The following is a 17,379-nucleotide window of genomic DNA, read 5'->3' on the forward strand; positions in this document are numbered from 1 at the left end:
GTGCTAATGAGAAACCTATACTTGGACCAGGAGGCAGTCGTCAGAACAGAGCAAGGAAACACTGCATGGTTCAAAATTGGGAAGGGCATACGCCAGGGATGTGTCCTGTCTCCATACCTTTTCAACCTGTATGCAGAGCAAATTATCCGGGAAGCTGGGCTCTATGAGGAGAAGTGTGATGTCAGGATTGGTGGAAGATCTATCAACGATCTGTGTTATGCAGATGACACAACCCTACTTGCTGAAACTGAGGAGGACCTGAAGTGCCTGCTGCAGAGGGTCAAGAACTGCAGCCTTCAATATGGATTGAGGCTCAATATCAAGACAAAGATTCTCACCACTGGACCAATTGGCAGCATCAGTATGGATGGTGAAGAGATTGAGATTGTACACAGCTTTAGTCTGCTTGGCTCCACCATCAACACTGTTGGCACCAGCAGCCAGGAAATTAAAAGACATATTGCTGTGGGAAAGTCTGCTGTTAGGGACCTCTCCAGAGTACTTAAAAGCATTGGTGTCACTCTGGAGACTAAGGTGCATCTGATACAGGCCATGGTCTTTGCAATCACTTGTTATGCATCAGAGAGTTGGACAATGATTAGGGAGGATAGAAGGAGAATTGATGCCTTTGAGCTGTGGTGCTGGAGAAGAGTGCTGAGGGTACCATGGACTGCCAAGAAAACAAACAGATTAATCCTAGAGAGGGTTAAACTGGGCTACTCCTTGGAGGCAAGGATTCTGAGCTGAGGCTCCATCTAACATACTTTGGACATGTTGTAAGGAGGGACCGGTCCTTAGAGAAGGACATCGTGCTTGGGAGGGTGGACAGACAGTGCAGGAGGGGAAGGCCCTCTATGAGGTGGATTGATTCAGTGACTGGGGTAATCGGGGTGGGTGTTTCGGAAGCAGTGCGATTGGCACAGTATAGAGTAGGGTTTAGGGCTGTCGTACTTAGGGTTGCTCTGAGTCACAGGCGACTGGACAGCACATAACAACAACAGTGTGCACCTGATCCCAGCCACCATGGTCATTTCAATCACTTGTTAGTCCTCTAAAAGTTGCATGGTAAATAAGGATGACAGAAGAATCCACGCCTTTGATTTGGGCTGTTGGAGAAGAGCACTGACTATTCCACGAACAGGCAAAAGCACAAATATGTCTTGGAGAAGGTGCATCCTGAGGGCTCCTTAGAGGCGAAGGTGGTGCAGTTTCATCTCACATGCTTTGGCCCTGTCATTAGGAGGGGATATGCCTTGGGAAAAGACATCGTGCTTGGAAAGGTGGAGGGTCAATGACAGAGAAGCCCCTGAGTGACTGCAGCAGAGGGTTCAGGTGGATCAGAGATGGTGAGGACGTCACAGCGTGGGTGGGACTCTCGCCTGTTGCTCACTGGGCCCCTGGGAGTCGCAGTTGACACAATGGCCCCTAACAACACGGAAGCCCACTCACTCGCTCACCCCTGCACTGTCCCTTCTGCACTGTTGGGGCTGGTGCATTTGTATATTTGCTGCCAGGTCCTCCTTGGCTAATGTGTTCCTCAGCCGTGGCCACAGGGCCAGGCCTGGGCCCGAGTGAGGACAGTGGCTCAGAGTCCCCGGTCATCTCTTCTGTGTAAACCTCACTCACAGCACACTGTCTGGAATTTTCTCTTTCTCTGAAGAGACTTGATGACCAGCTTCTGGAAGTGCCTCCTGGTCTCAGCCGTGGACGTCCTTCGCTTTGCCATCCTCACTGTCCCCCACGTTCCTCTTTCTCCAGGCTCAGAACGTGGTCTTTCCAAGGATAGCATTCCTTCAGATTTATGGTGCAGGGAATTAACTTTAAACTGAATGCAGTAACAGATGCAGGTGTCAGGCATGGATCTGGGTCACCGTTGACACTGGCCTTCAACTCCACTGAGGTGGGGGCGGGGGTGCTGAGGACGGGGCGGGGGCTGAGCTGGGCCCCCTCCAGCCTCCCCACCACCCCCGCCCGCCCTCGTGCAGCGGTCAGCATTTGAGGGAGCCGAGTTAGTCAAACATCATCCATGCTGAGTTTTTGCAAAGTCAGGGACCACGTTACAGTAGTTTCTCATTTGGGCAAACAGGAGCAAACAAGAGTCTAGGCAGAGTCCGAGGGTAAAAAAAATGTGACCTGAGACAGTTCTGTGACCAGAGGCAGCATTTCTAGAGCACAGCAAAGGCTTCTGGGATGGGCAAGGGCAGGGGTACTCTGCAGACGACAACGTCCCCACCTCTCTGGGTCTCTGCTTCCCTCCCCATAAATGTCTGTGGGCTCCAGTAAGGAGGATGTGAGTGAGACTTAAACATTGAGAGTGTGTGCCTGTGGGGAGCTCTGAGTGCCCCCCACACCTCCCTCCATCACCCCCTCCCTCCTCAGCAGGACACCCCTGGGCCCTGGGAGGCAGGGGGCAGAGGAGTGGACAGACAGTGGAGGAGATGAAGGACTGTCCCAGGATCAGGCCAGCATGCGCTCAGGACACCCCTCCAGGACTGCTTGCCCCGGGGTAGCTGGGCTGCCCCCCCCCACCGATAGATCTTCCTGCTGGACATCTCCATGAGGCTGCCGTTGGCACATGGCTCCTCCGGCTCACCTTGTCCCAGTCCCTGTCCTCTCAGCGGCCATAAGCTGCTGGCAGGTCAGGCCCCATGTGTGATGACCCCATCCACGGACAGCAGGACAGTGTGGGTCAGACCATCATGGCCCGTGGGTTTTCATGGGTGGGCTTTCCGAAGTCCATTCAGGAAGACGTCACGCCCTAGTGCATCTTAGTCTGCATGGACCCCTGAAACCTGTGAGCGAGGTGCCTCTGCAGAAACCGAACCAGGGTCTCCCGCATGACCCTTCCTGGCAAGTTAGGGGATTTCTGCCCACCGACCCCCGCAGCAGAAAGGCCTCCCTCTGGGGAGAAGAGCTCTGCCTCTACCTTTTCCTGCAATGTCAGAGCCAGGACCTGGGGTCTGCTGCACCATGCAGGGCCTTCTCCCGCCCCCCCTGGGGGTGAGGCAATAGACTTCGTAGGACACGTTTGTCCTCACCCAGGGATGCCACAAGCTGACTGGCAGCTCAGAAAGCCAGGAAGCACCTGGTGGGTGTCCATTCTAGGCGCTAAATGATGTAAATGTTGACAGCAGTTTAATTCTGTGCTAATCTGAGTTCTGGTGCAGCACACCGACATGAGACCGTTCCCAGGGGTGTCACCCCGACTGGCACCTGGTCACTGGTGCAATTCAGACACGTGAAGGGCGAAATCTACTAAAGCATGTATTCCACCTAACAGCGAAGAAATGAAACCATCACGGTGCACTGTGCCAATCATGAGATAGAATGACTTCCTTTTGATATTTATTTTTTCACTCTTCCTTATCATAACCCTCTAGAAGACCCCAACCAGAACAGCTGTGCGTGGGTTCTTTTCCCCAAAACAATGTTGGAGCTGGCCAAGTATCTGGTCCCTCTCAAAGGTCCCGGAAATAGCATGAACCCCATGTGCTAGCACCAGAGTCCGGCCTTATCTGGCCCCATCACCCCCTGTGCCTACCATCCGCAGTCCATGAAATAGGATACACAGACTTCCCTTCCTCCTAGGTGCAAGCGCAGGGTCCGCCAGGTGCCAGAGAGGCGGTCTGGCTCAGGTACAGGCCAGCCCCCAGACACTGCCAGGCTCTTCTGAGCCATCACAACAAAGTCACCTGATTGTTTGGTCTCCCAGTGCACGGATGAGCTGTGGTGTTGTCGTTATGCGCCGTCTAGTCGACCACAACTCATAGCTATACGCAGTAGGTCTGAGTCACGCTCTACCCCGAGCCAGTCTCACCGTCTCTAACACACTTGCCCTTACTACTCCAGTTACTGTGTCAATCCATCTCATCTGGGGTCTTCCTCTCCTCCACTGTCCCTTGACCCTTCCAAGCATGATGTCCTTCTGCAAGGACTAGTCCCTCCTGGCAATATGCCCAAAGTATGTGAGACAGAGCTTCAAAATCCTTGCTTCCAGGGAGCAGTTTGGTTTCAACCTCTCCATGACAGACTTGTTAATCCTCTTGGCAGTCTGTGGTATGTTCAATACTTTTCTCCAGCACCACAACTCAAAGGCATCATGATACAAAGCAAATGATCAGAAAGACCATGGTCTGAGTTAGATGCACCTTAGTCCTCAAACTGGCATCATTACTCCTCAATGATTTGGAGAGGTCCCTAACTGCAGACTTGCCCAGGGTGTCTCCTGATTTCCTGACTGTGTTGTGCTGTACTGCAGTCTGTAAGGGAGGGCTGCTGGCCCTGTAGCTAGAAAGCTGTGTTACCAACCTAAAGACGGGCACTTTCAGCTCACCAGCTGCTCTGAGGAGAGAGATGGGTGATCTCCTGCTTGATTTCCCGCCTCTGAAAAGCTGCTGACTTTGCTGTGATTTGTTCTGACTCACCGACAATGAGCAGGGTTGCTGAGTAGTCTGTTAAGCATGGAGCAGCAGCAGCAGGAAAAGATTTGAAAGAACATGTGAGTCCACGTGATGGAGACAGGAAGTGAGCACACGCTGTTGGGGAAAAGGCACCAGTAGACGTGCTCTGCCAACGATCGCCGTGAACCTTAGGTTCCTAGAACTCCAGGAGTCGGTGAAGGAGAGCTGCAGTTCTCGGGTGGAGTCCTAGCCAAAGGCTAAGGGTCTCCCACCGTTCAAATCCACCAGCGGCTCCAAGCGGGAAAGGGCAGCCTCTTCCTGGGAGGGCCGGCCAGCAGGCTGTGCGGTTGGGTGTTCCGTACAGGCCAGAAAGCACAGCAGGATGGGGCACCCATGGACCTGGGCTCCATGGGGTTCCAGTAATCAACCTTTCAAGAGAAGACAGGGTGCCGTGGATCTGGGCTCCATGGGGTTCCAGTAGTCGGCTTCCCAGGAGAAGATGGGGTGCCGTGGACCTGAGCTCCATGGGGTTCCAGTAGTCAGCCTTTCCAGAGAAGACGGGGTCCCGTGGACCTGGACTCCATGGGGTTCCAGTAATCAGCCTTTCAGGAGAAGATGGGGTGTCGTGGACCTGGACTCCAAGGTGCTCCAGTAGTCAGCCTTTCAAGAGAAGACAGGGTGCCGTGGACCTGGGCTCCATGGGGTTCCAGTAGTCGGCTTCCCAGGAGAAGATGGGGTGCCGTGGACCTGGGCTCCATGGGGCTCCAGTAGTCAGCTTTCTAGGAAATGGCCAGGAATGTCAGTTGCTTCATATCCGTGTGAAGTCCAACAGTGAATTAGGAAAACCAAAGAAGTGATGTCGTTGAGCTGTGGGGTTGGTGAGGGATGCTGAACCCACCGAGGATGCCAGAGGAGCCAGCCAGGCTGTCCCGGCAGAAGCACAGCCCCTTCCTGGAGGTTTGGTGCTCTGTGGAGGCCAGACGGTGGCACTGTACTGCCACATACTTGGCCATGTTGTTGGGGGTCCCTAGTCCCTGGGAAGGGGGGTCAGCGAAGGAGAGGAAGATCCTCAACGACAGGCCTTGATACAGTGACAGCGGCGCTGGGCTGGGACCCAGCAGAGACTGGAGGGGGCGCAGACCAGGCAGGATCTGGCTCTGAAGGACGTGGGGTCGCTGTGACTGGGAGGCGACATGATGGTCCCTGAAATAGTAACACAACATCAGGCCTTTCTTACAGGCAACCATTGGACTTGAACAGCTAACCTTTCAGTTAGCAGCGGATTGCTTTAACTGGTTGCACCACTCAAGACTTCACTGGGGCAGGGAAGGGCGCACTGTGCGAGCCATGCTTGTGAACAGCCCTCTCCCTGGAAACTGTAGAGAGGAAGGGCCAGGGGCCAGGTGTTTGAGTTTGTGAGGTTGGCTTTGGAGCCTGGTGGTGCCGGGGACCAGGTGTTTGAGTTTATGAGGCTGACTTCTGGAGTCCGGTGAGGCCGGGGGCCAGGTCTTTGGGTTTCTGAGGTTGGCTTCTGGAGCCCGGTGGGCCCGGGGACCAAGACCAGCAGGAGGCAGAGCTGGCCCACCTGCCTCACGCCACCTCCCCTGCTTCTCAGAAAGAAACGGGAGCGGAGACGTCTTCCTTTTACTCGGCTTTACTGCGGATTCAGCCCCAAATCCTGCACTGCTGGCGGCCGATGCGGAGAACCTTCAAAACCTACGACCAGGGCGGGACGGGGCTCCTGAGTGTGGACGACTTCCGGACGGTGAGCTCACCTGTGTACCTGCGGCCTGGCCGGGGCAGCCAGCTCCAGAAGACACCCCAGGTCCTTCCCCACCCAGAGGCCTCCCTTCTCAGGACCCCAAGTCACCAAGGTCTGTGTCCCCACTAGCCACCCATTCAGGTTTCCCAGAAGTTTCTAGAACCCGAGAGAGCCTATCTCTATGGCCCGCCTCAACTGACCAGGCTGGGCCCCAGATGTGGTCTGTGTTGTCTAGTCAGGGGGACAAGGCCACCAACGCTTCCCAGGACCTACAGAAAACTCAGAGCAGACCCTCAGAGCCGAGTCCTACTGCCCAGGCCCACCCACTCACCTCTGCTCTCCCCACAACATGAGTACCCCTAGCTTCTCTCCTGCCCCCCCAGAGCCAGCACCCAAAACACTCATTCTGGGGAGAGTTGAGGGGGCAGAGGAAACACTCTCTTAGTAAAAGCTCCCAGGGGTGACTGTGACCACATGTTGCCCATGGCCAGGACCCCTTCCCCAGCTTTCCCTCCACACAGGCCCCTGCTTCACCTTTGATCCTGGTAGGGAACAGGCCACCCCCATGGTGAGTTATTTGTGCCCTTATCAAATGACATAAGTGCCCTTGAACTGGAATGTCTTGCCTACCCCCAATTTCTCTCTGCACCCCCACCCATAGCCACTAGGAAAGAACTTAGATCAGAAACACTGAGTAAATATTAACCCAGGAAAAAGCCTGAGTCAAGACATGGAAGGAGGCATGCAAAAGGCCACATGCTCACAAAGTGGGGATCCCTGAAGTCTATCTGGGCTTCAGAGTAAACCAGTGACAGACAGTGGTGGGGTGTGAAGACCAGGAGACAGGGCCAGGCTGGAGCTTAGGGAGGGACACTGGTCTCACCTGTGCTTGGAGGAGAGGCTCTGAGGCTTAGTGGGCTTCCTGGGGCCTGTAGGGATGGCTCTCCAGCCCCACAGCACACAGTGGGACCTCCATATGCCTCCTGGGCCTGTAGGGATGGATATCCAGCCCCACAGCACACAGTGGGACCTCCGTGTGCCTCCTGGGCCTGCAGAGATGGATATCCAGCCCCACAGCACACAGTGGGACCTCCGTGTGCCTCCTGGGCCTGCAGAGATGGATATCCAGCCCCACAGCACACAGTGGGACCTCCGTGTGCCTCCTGGGCCTGCACAATGGAAGTCTGGTTCCACAGCAGAGTCCTCTACTCCCAGTGTGGAGCCTAATGGGGGCACACCCAGCTGGGAGTCTCTCTGGCCCCCCCAGGGCCTACACGGTCAGATGCCCAGTCCCATAACACAAGGTTGGAGCACAGCACATAGTGGGGCCCCACCCACCTCTGCTGCTCAGGAACCCCTAAGGGCTTGCACAGAGAAACAGTGTCCTGACACACCCTGCAGAAGGGGTGGTGAGGGTGGTTGGCACCCCTCTCCAGGTCTTAGGTGTCAGGGCACAAGAGAGAGCAGGTAAGGGGTCTGCTGTTATGAAGGTGGGAGCAGCTTGAAGGGTGGGACCTGAGGCCAGATGCAGGCAGATGCAGGGGTGGGGTGGGGGCCAAGGTCAGGTGGACGTGACACTGACCGGGTGCCCGGCCAAGGTCAGGTGGACGTAAGGCTGAAGGGGAGCCCGGCGCCAGCCCCTCCTGACGGCCCTCCTTCGTCCCTCCATCCCAGGTGCTGCGACGGTACAGCATCAACCTCTCTGAGGAGGAGTTCTTCCACATCCTGGAGTATTATGACAAGGCACTGTCCTCCAAGATCTCCTACAATGACTTCCTGCGGGCCTTCCTACAGTAGGAGGGCTGGTGGCCGCCCCACACAGACATGGGACGCAGTGCCTGCCCTGAGACCAAGAAAGTCCTGTGACCAGGGGTCTGACCAATCCCCAGCACGTCTGCAGGCCCCTGCTCACCACCTGCCCCTCCGCAGGCGGGTCTCTCCGGCAGAGCCTGCCCGCCATGCCCGGCCCTCCTCAGAAGTCCAAGCAAATAAAACCATGAGTCTTTGCAGGAGTGAGTCTTGACATTTTAAAAGAATTGCCAGGGATAAAAGGAAAAACATCTCGGGATTTCCTGGGCACCTGCTGGGCCTGGAGTCGTCCTGGGAGCTGTCGCTCGTCTGAGTCACTCTCTGTCCTGCATCTGAGTGATTGTGTCCCCCTGCTGTCCCTGTTACACGGTCCAGCCTCGGCTCCTGAGTGCTGGCTTGCTGGTGGACCTCTGCAGCCATGTCTGCAGGACACTCCCTTCCCCACGCGCCCTCCAGGCCAGCCAGGCTTCGTTGTTGCTCGGTACCATGTAATACGTCTACTGCCTGCCGCTACCAATGCTGATTGTGGATTCAAGGATGATGGCATCATTAACAACGCCAGTCCATCCTCCGTCTATCAGAACGTTGCCTGCCGGTCTAGTGGTCAAGACGTTTGTCTTCTTGATGTAGAGATGCAATCTGTATTGAGGCCGTAGTCCTTGATCTTCTCCAGCAAGTGCTCTCCACTATGTTGTTGTTGTTAGATGTCATTGAGTCCAGTACGACTCACAGTGACCCTCTGAACAACAAATCTGAGCCGTGTCTCATCCTGCGCCGTCCTCTCAATCTCTGACACACCGAGCCCATTGCTGCAGTCACTGTCAGCCCATCGCATTGGGGGTTTCCTTTCTGAGCACGATGTCCCCTTCCAAGGAATAGCATCTCCTAGTGACATGTCTAAAGTATGAGAGACAAAGCTTTGTCACCCTTGCCTCCAAGGAGCACTGTGGATGCTCTTTTCCCAAGAGAGACTTGCCTGTACTTTTGTCAGTCTGTGGACTACTCAGTGCTCTCCTCCAGCACCACGCAAGAAGGCACCAGTCCCCTCCTTTCATCCTGATTCGCTGTCCACGTGCCAGCAGTCACCACACTGTCTCCGGGGCTGCCCCTCCCCTGCCATCTTCTCTGTCCTGGATCCATGTGACATTGTGCCTTCCTGCCATCGTGTCAGGTGGCCAGGCCTCTATTCCTGAGAACATGCTTGCAGGACACTCCTTCCCCCCCAACAGTCCTCCAGGCACCGGTCACACCCACACGTGACTTCTGGGAAAGAGCCAGGTTCTGGTAAACTCAGGAGAATGTAGTCTCCTCGCCGTACCCCTCGTGAAGCCCTGGAAGGGCTATTCTGGGCACCCCACCCGCTCCGTCAAACCCGATAGCTTTCCTGACTGTGTTCCACATTCTTTTCAGGACCCCTGTATAAGTGTTTCCAGAAATGTCAGTGGGGAAGCCGAGCAGTGTCTGTTTCTCCTGATCTCACAGTGATCGAGTCTGGGATTTATGCGGCCCATCACCTTCTTGAATTTCTTGTTTCTTTGATCATCTTCACTCTTCTTTGCCCTGGATGAGGCAAGGCCAGTCGTTGTGCCTTAGATGATATTGTTAAGTGTCGTCAAGTGGAAACTGACTCCTAGCTGACCCTCCAGCCCGTTTTCAGAGGACGAACATGCAGCAGTCTGCAGGACACTGCACCGGTACCGGCAGGCAGTAATGTGTGAGCTGTGTACATCACACAGGGAGTGGAAGGAGGGGAGACTGCCCTTCTTTCTCCTTCAGAGTGTCTGGTAGATTCAGACCACCCACCCTTGGCTGGAACAGTACACTGACAGGGAGCTTTCAGAAGTTCAAGCTGGATGTAGAAGAGATCTGGGCATCAAGGATATCATTGCTGGTGTCAGATGGATCTTGGCTAAAAGCAGAGAATAGCAGAGGGATGTCTATATTTCGTTTACACAGAGACATTTGACAGTGTGAATCATAACCAATTATGGCTAACATTGAGAAGAATGATAGTCCCAGAACACTTAAATGTGCGCATGTAGACCAAGACACTGAACAGAGCAAGAGAACGTGGCATGGTTTACAATGAGGAAAGGTGTATTTCAGGTCTCCATCCTTCCTACATATGTATTACATCTGTGTAAATCATTCAAGAGGCTGAATTATTTTTTAGGAGAAATACAGCATCAGGATCAGAAGAAGACTCATCAACAACCTGCATTATGCAGTTAACGCATCCTTGCTTGCAGAAAAGAAAAAGGATTTGAAGCTTTTGCTGCAGAAGATCAAGGATTAGAGCCTTCAATATGAATTGCATCTCAATGTCAAGAACACAAAAATCCTCACCATAGACCAATGGACAACATCAAGGTGGTGGAGGTTGTTATGTGCCGTCGAGTCGTTTACAACTCATAGCGACCCTGTGTACAACAGCCCTAAACCCTGCTTTATCCCTTGCCAGTCTCACTGTCTCTGACACACCTATCCCCATTACCCCAGTGCTGGAATCAGTCCATCTCATCAAGTGTCTTCTCTCTTTCTCTGTCCCTCCACCCTCTGTCCCTCCAAAGCATGATGTCCCTCTCCAAGGACTGGTCCCTCCTTGCGACATGTCCAAAGTATGTCAGATAAAGTTTCAGAATCCTTGCCTCCAAGGAGCAGCCCAGCTTCCTCCTCTCCAGGATGAACTTGTTTGTTCTCCTAGCAGTCCATGGTATATTCAACACTCTTCTCCAGCACCACAGCTCAGAGGCATTAACTCTTCTTCTATCATCCCTAGTCACTGTCCAACTCTCTGAAGCATAGCAAGTAATGGCAAAGACCATGGCCTGTATCAGGTGCACCTTAGTCCCCACAATGACATTGTTGCTCCTCAGTACCTTGCACAGGTCTCTAACAGCAGACTTGCCCAATTTGTCTTTTAATTTTCTGGCTGCTGGTACCAAGAGTGTTGATTGTAGAGTCAAAAAAAGATGGAAGTTGTCAATGGTTTCATCTTACTTGGATCCACAAGCAACACCACTGGTACCAGGAGCCAGGAGAGCAAAAGATATGTTTCAGAGAAAGCGGATGAAAGGTATAAAAGAGAACGAGAAAATGACTAGGACAGCAGAGGACTGTGGGGGGTTGGGCGTGAAGAAACAGGTAAGTTATAAGGGGGCTTGAGACTGGGAGTTAAAAGTAATAGATCAATAATATATAAAACACATTGTACAGAAGTGGTTGTATAAAACAAAACACACATGAACGAAGCAGTGCATATGAATGATGATATAAAAGTGAGTGACGGTATAGATGAATAACAAACATAAAGAACAAGAAATTGAACAGGTCATAAAAACACTCTCAACAACGAGAAGATATGCTGCCTGGGCGAAATCTGCTGTCAGAGACCTCTCCAAGGTGCCAAGGAGCAATGGTGCCATCTGACGGACTAAGGGGAGGCTAATTCAAGCCGCGGTCTTTTCAGGTAACTTTTCAGGACAGTGAATGAGGGTGACAAAGGAATTGACGTCTTTGAGCTGTGGTGTTGGAGAAGAGCACTCACTGGACACACCAGGGACAGCCCGGAGAGCAACCTTAGAGAGACTCCAGCCACAGTGCTCCTCAGAGGCCTCGTGTCCTTGGGGTCTGTTTGAAGATGGGCCGTCCCTTGGGAAAAGGCATGATGCTTGGAAAAGTGGAGGGTCAGTGACAGAGAGGAAGACCCGTAACAAGATGGGCTGACACTGTGACTGTGACACAGGGCTCAGGTGTCTCAGAGATGCTGAGAATGGTACAGGGCACAGCAAGGTCCTGGTCCACTGCCCGCAGGGTCACTATGAGTTGACTAGATAGTACCTCCCCTAACAAAACAACCATTACCTTTGCCTCGCAGCACAACCCATTACCGGCTGAACCACCAGAGTGCCGTAGACCACTGTTCGCTAGCTTTTTTTCCTTTTATTTTTCCTCCCTTTTTAAAATTAATTTTAATGAAAGTTTACAGAGACTTTGGATTTCCCTTCATTCATTGTTGCACTTTTCTCCCTGCCCACCCCTTCCTCCGCAGTTGCTCTTCTCTTTGAAAAGTAAAAGAACAATTCTTTCATTGTTCTACAATCCCTCCCCCCAAGTCCACTCCACTGTGCAGCCTTCGTTCTGGACTCCTGACATGACAGTAATACCTAATCAGGTATCCCTCTTAAACAATTCTCTCCCTCATCTGTTTCAACGCAGTATACATAATTTATCCCATCTTTTAAGACTCCTGTTCCTACTCATCAATGGAGGATAGAAAGCATTTTCACTGGGGACTATATTATACCAATTGATTGTGATGCAAACCCACAGCATTAGTCGGGAGTGTTAATGCTGTCCCTTCAAGTAATTGGTAGGATTAGCAGTCAGGAAAATCAGTAAAGATCTACATGACCAGACCACCACCATCAGCCAACTGGACGCCATCAACATTCATGAGTACATGTCCTTTCACCTCCCACCAGCAGAACACACATTTCCCTCAGCTGTGTTCTCCAAGACGGGCGATTTCAAAGCCATAAAACAAACCTTAACAGAAATCATACGAAATGTGTTCTCAAGAAATAACTGCTGGAAAGATACTTGGAAAACCTCCCCTTACGTGGTGATTGAACTATACATTTCCAAATAACCCTGGGTGAAAAAAGAAAGTTTCAAAAGCAATTTAAATATGTATTTTAAATTAAACGAAGAAAAAAAATACAGTATATTCTCATTTTGGGGTTCCAGTTTAAATAATGTGTTGTTATGTGCTATCTAGTGGCTTTCAACTCATAGCGACCCTGTGCACAACAGCTCTGAACCCTCGCCAATCTGACTGTCTCCGACACACCCCCATTCCCCTGGTTACTGTGTCAATCCCTCTCATCCTGGGTCTTCCTCTCCTGTGCTGTCCCTCCAACCTGTGAAGCATGATGTCCCTCTCCAAGGACTAGTCCCTCCTGGCAACATGCCCAAAATCTGTGGGACAGACCTTAAAGATGATTGCTTCCAGGAAACAACTTGGTTTCACCCTCTCCAGGGCAGACCTGTTTATTCTCTCTGCAGTCCCTAGTATGTTCAGATCTCTTCTCCAGCATCACAACTCAAAAGCATCAATTCTTCTTCTATCATCCTTATTCATTGTCCAGCTTTATGATGCATAGCAAGTCATTGTGAAGACCATGGCCAGCATCAGGCGCACTTTAGTCTCCAGACTGACATCATTGCTCTTCAGCACCTTGGAGAGGTCCTTGACAGCAGATTTTTCCAATGCAGTTCATCTTTTGATTTCCTGACTGCCAGTACCAGGAGTGTTGATTGTGGAAATGAGAAAGCGGAACTTGTTAATAATCTCAGTCTCTTCTCCATCTAACATGGTGCTGCCAATTGGTGCAGTGGTAAGAAGTTTTGTTTTCTTGATGTTGTGCTTCCATCCATATTGGAGACTGCAGTCCTTGATCTTCTGCAGCAATCAGGTCCTCTTTGGTTTTGGCAAGCAAAGTTGTGTCATCTGCATAACATAGGTTGTTGATGAGTCTTCCTCCAATCCTGATGCCACATTAATATGTAGACGAAAATTTACAGTTGTTGTTGTCGTTGTTATGTGCCATCGAGTCGCCTGCGACTCATAGCGACCCTATGTACAACAGCCCTAAACCCTGTTCTATCCTGTGCCAACCACACTGCCTCTGACACACCCATTCCGATTACCCCAATCACTGAATCAATCCACCTCACAGAGGGTCTTCCCCTCTTGCGCCATCCTTCCACCCTCCCAAGCATGATGTCCCTCTCCAAGGACCTGTCCCTCCTTGCAACATGTCCAAAGTATGTCAGATGAAGCCCCAGAATCCTTGCCTCCAAGGAGTAGCCTGGTTTAACCCTCTCTAGGATTAATCTGTTTTCTTGGCAGTCCATGGTACCCTCAATATTCTTCTCCAGCACCACAGCTCAAAGGCGTCAATTCTCCTTCTATCCTCCCTAGTCATTGTCCAACTCTCTGATGCATAGCAAGTGATTGCAAAGACCATGGCCTGTATCAGATGCACCTTAGTCTCCACAGAGACACCGTTGCTCTTGAGTACATTAGAGAGGTCCCTAACAGCAGACTTTCCCATCGCAATATTGGTTTTATTATCTTTTTTTTAATACTAGAAAAAAGATAATAAAACCAGTCTTTTAAGCTTCTAGCTTAAGAAATAAAGAAAATAAATACATAAAAAGCAAATGTGACTCAGAGAATGCTTTTCCCTGATGTCAGGACGTGGCGAGGATGGCCTGTCTTATTCTATTTGACATCTGCCAGTTCCATGATTAGCTGCCCACGATGCCATGTGTGTCCCTCCCTCGAGTAACTCCACCCACAGTGAACGACCACAAATCCCCCCCCAAGCTTTGTCTGCAGAGGGGGTTCTCCTCGCCATTGTCATTTAAAGCTACTGTTCAGGAGGATTGTAACGCAGCAGTAATCCACCTTCAGCTTGCACTGACGTACCAGTGTGCCCAGCTGTGATCCACGCTCTGCAGTTCCCCTCGTCCATCAGCTGAGATGCCAACGTGACACTGGAGGGTGGCGTGAGGTCTACACAGCCAGTCCGAGCAGGTCCTTGTGCTGAATCCTAGCTGGACAACTTCCATTGCATGATTGACTGCTGTGGGCCCACTTAACCATGACCAGGCGTGTTTGACAAGACCCAGGTCAGGACGGGCTTTATTATTATTATTATTATTAAATTTTATTCGTTTTAATGAACATTTACAGGGATTTTGGGTTTTCATTCCTTCATTGTTGCACTGTTTTCTCTACCCTCCTCCCCAGTTCGTTCTTTTCCCTCCACCCCGAATGTCTGTTTTAATTGTCCACTTGCCACAGTGCTTGTCAAAGCCAGTTCTGATTAATCTCCTTTGTCAGTGTGTCAGGATGGGCTTTTACCGCGACTGGCCATGCCACCAGCTGCTTTCTGAGTGTCCTCAGCAGTTCACCGCGGCCCGTGACATGTCTTTGCTCTAGAACCCTGTGACTCTGCTGAACCTTGATTCTCTGCTAGACTTTTCCAGACTCTCAGATGTCATACTGTCACCACAGACACCTTTAGTAACGCCCTACGGTCTGCTGGGTCCCACGGCCTCAAGAGACAAGGCTGCTTCTTGCAGCTTACGCCTGCTTATAGTCCTGTCTTGGGATAAGGCTCATCTAAACCAGCAGCTGTCCACACTGTCCGATTAATGGGTTGGGCCGGTATGTCCAAGTGCAGCATTGCTGCCTCCACAACCCAAGTACTGGGCTTCCTTCTGAGCACTGAGTGGTACAAGGCACTCTAACTTATCTTTTACTTTGTGGGGAATGTCGTGTCCAGAGAGGACAGGAAGTCTGGACCAAGAATCTGTCTCAGTAAAGCAAGCAAACAGCAGGAGGAGGGACTAGCACTGAGTTAAGGCTGCAAGCCCCCAGTGCATAGCCCGTTTTCCCATCTGACTTCCAAGGTCAAGCCCAAACACATTGTTGCTGGGTCTCTTCCAACTACCTAGCAACCCTGCAGGGCAGAGTGGAGCTGCCCGGCATTTCGCAGACCACAGCCTTTAGAGGAGCAGACGGCCACGTATTTCTGCTACAGAGTGAATGGTGGGTTTGAACTGCCAACTTTTTGGTTCTCAGCCCAACACTTAACCCACTGCACTACCAAGAAGCCTCCATCAGACTTCTAAAACCCAAATTAAAGGATAAAATTATTAGAGATTTCCAGATGGCAGCCACCTGAGGGCATCAAGCCTCAAGTGCTGGTCCTTCTGAATGGGGCCCCCTGGAGGACTGCCTTGTCACACGTCCATGAAGCTGGCCAACCCTCAGCCTCTGCTCCCTCCCCAGGAAGGGTAGGTGGGAAGGAGGCCGCATGGCTGGGTTAGGTTCTTCCTGCTACCTGGTCCCTTGTACCCAGGCCCCCAAATCTATAGGAAGTGGTTCAGCCATGGCCAGTGAAAAGAAATTGGAACAGACACACATTTTAAACATTTGAGTGAAGAAAAAGAACAACTGGAATGGGAAGAAGAATTGCAGATCGAAGCCCTGAAATACAAGATTTGGAAGAGGCCCAGTGAGCCTTTTCAAAAAGGCTCTGATGCAAGGGAGTGAATTCTTTCCAGGCCTGTAGACAGCTGACACACTCCAAAGGGGTGTGGTGGGCTGCTGTCTTTGAGCCAGGCGCCCTTGGTTCCAGGTGTGCTGGTAGAGATTTGGTTCCTAGAATAGGAAGGTTAAACTGCTAGCAGAGCTTTGCACTGTATTTTCCCCTCATTCTGGCCAACCGTCCCAGTTCACACATAGTTTACAAATTAGGTCCATTTTGGTTTCATAACTGAAACAAGAAGAACTGGTTCAAAGTCCTTCTTTGACTCCCCTAGAAAAGATGTTTGCATTTTCTGAGCAGAGAATGCCTGCCGAGCGCAATATTCTGCACTGATTTGAGAAGATGTATTTGCATATCTTAAGCACCAGCAATAACATAAATGCAGCCATGGAAACGTCTACTTGGGCCCCCCTCCCGTCGGGATAACAATCTGAAATCTCCCTGAGTTTTCACTGTGTAAACAGTTACTTAAGACTCTGAAGAAAGACGTTATTTGAGAAAAATTAAGAGGACAACCAACGAAATGTTTTCTCACACCTCCGAGTGTCTCTTATTTCTGGGGACCTGCTCTTAGTCAAAGGAGCTCTGGTGGTGCAGTTGTTAAGTGTTCAGCTGCTAACCAAAAAAGGTCGCAGGTTCAAATCTACCAGATGCTCCATGCGAAAAAGGTGTGGCCCTCTACTTCTGTAAAGCTTACAGCCGTGGAAACCCAGTGAAGCTGTTCTACTCCGTCCTGTTGGGTCACCATGGAAGGAATCATGCAGACAGCAGTGGGTTGGCCTCACCTTTCTCTTGTCTGGCTCGGGATAGGGGTCTGCTCTTTGTTCAGGTGGAGTAGACTGATGTGCAGCCTGAACTGGGGGCCTGTCCCCCCACCATACTCACCACAGGCTCGCAGCAGACCAGACTGGGAAAGCGCACATTCCATGTCAGCAAGACTGAGCACATACCCCACCTGAGCAGTGTTAGAATGACAACCAGCAACAGTGCTGACCAGACAATGACAAACAACACGGACACCCCATCAGCTATTACACATATCCAGAAGAAAGGAGGCATAAAACGTCTACAATGAAAATGTCACCGCAGTGTCCCAGAAGCAGCAGACAACATTAAATCAATCTCTCTCTCTCTCTCTCTCTCTCACACACACACACACACACACACACACGACACCACAGGGAAAAGCAGCTCAAAACCAAGTCAATAGTCCAGCCCAGGAAGGCTGTTGGAATACTCTAAGGAGAAATTCAAAACAATGGTGTTCAAGAGTTTACATGGA

At 51.4% G+C, this 17,379-nt stretch overlaps 1 protein-coding gene across 1 annotated transcript in view; it reads left to right on the forward strand.

Moving 5' to 3' along the window:
• Nucleotides 1–7,959, forward strand: part of EFCAB6 (EF-hand calcium binding domain 6) — a 415,417-nt gene extending 407,458 nt beyond the window's left edge. Inside the window, exons 29-30 of the mRNA XM_006890171.1 lie at nucleotides 6,016–6,165; nucleotides 7,837–7,959. Coding sequence (XP_006890233.1) covers nucleotides 6,016–6,165; nucleotides 7,837–7,959 — 273 coding nt within the window. The remainder of the gene's footprint in view (nucleotides 1–6,015; nucleotides 6,166–7,836) is intronic.
• Nucleotides 7,960–17,379: the final 9,420 nt, after the last annotated feature.

This window comes from Elephantulus edwardii, unplaced genomic scaffold, assembly GCF_000299155.1.
Source record: "Elephantulus edwardii isolate Elephantulus edwardi_28Jun2011 unplaced genomic scaffold, EleEdw1.0 scaffold00086, whole genome shotgun sequence".
Lineage (NCBI taxonomy): Eukaryota > Metazoa > Chordata > Mammalia > Macroscelidea > Macroscelididae > Elephantulus > Elephantulus edwardii.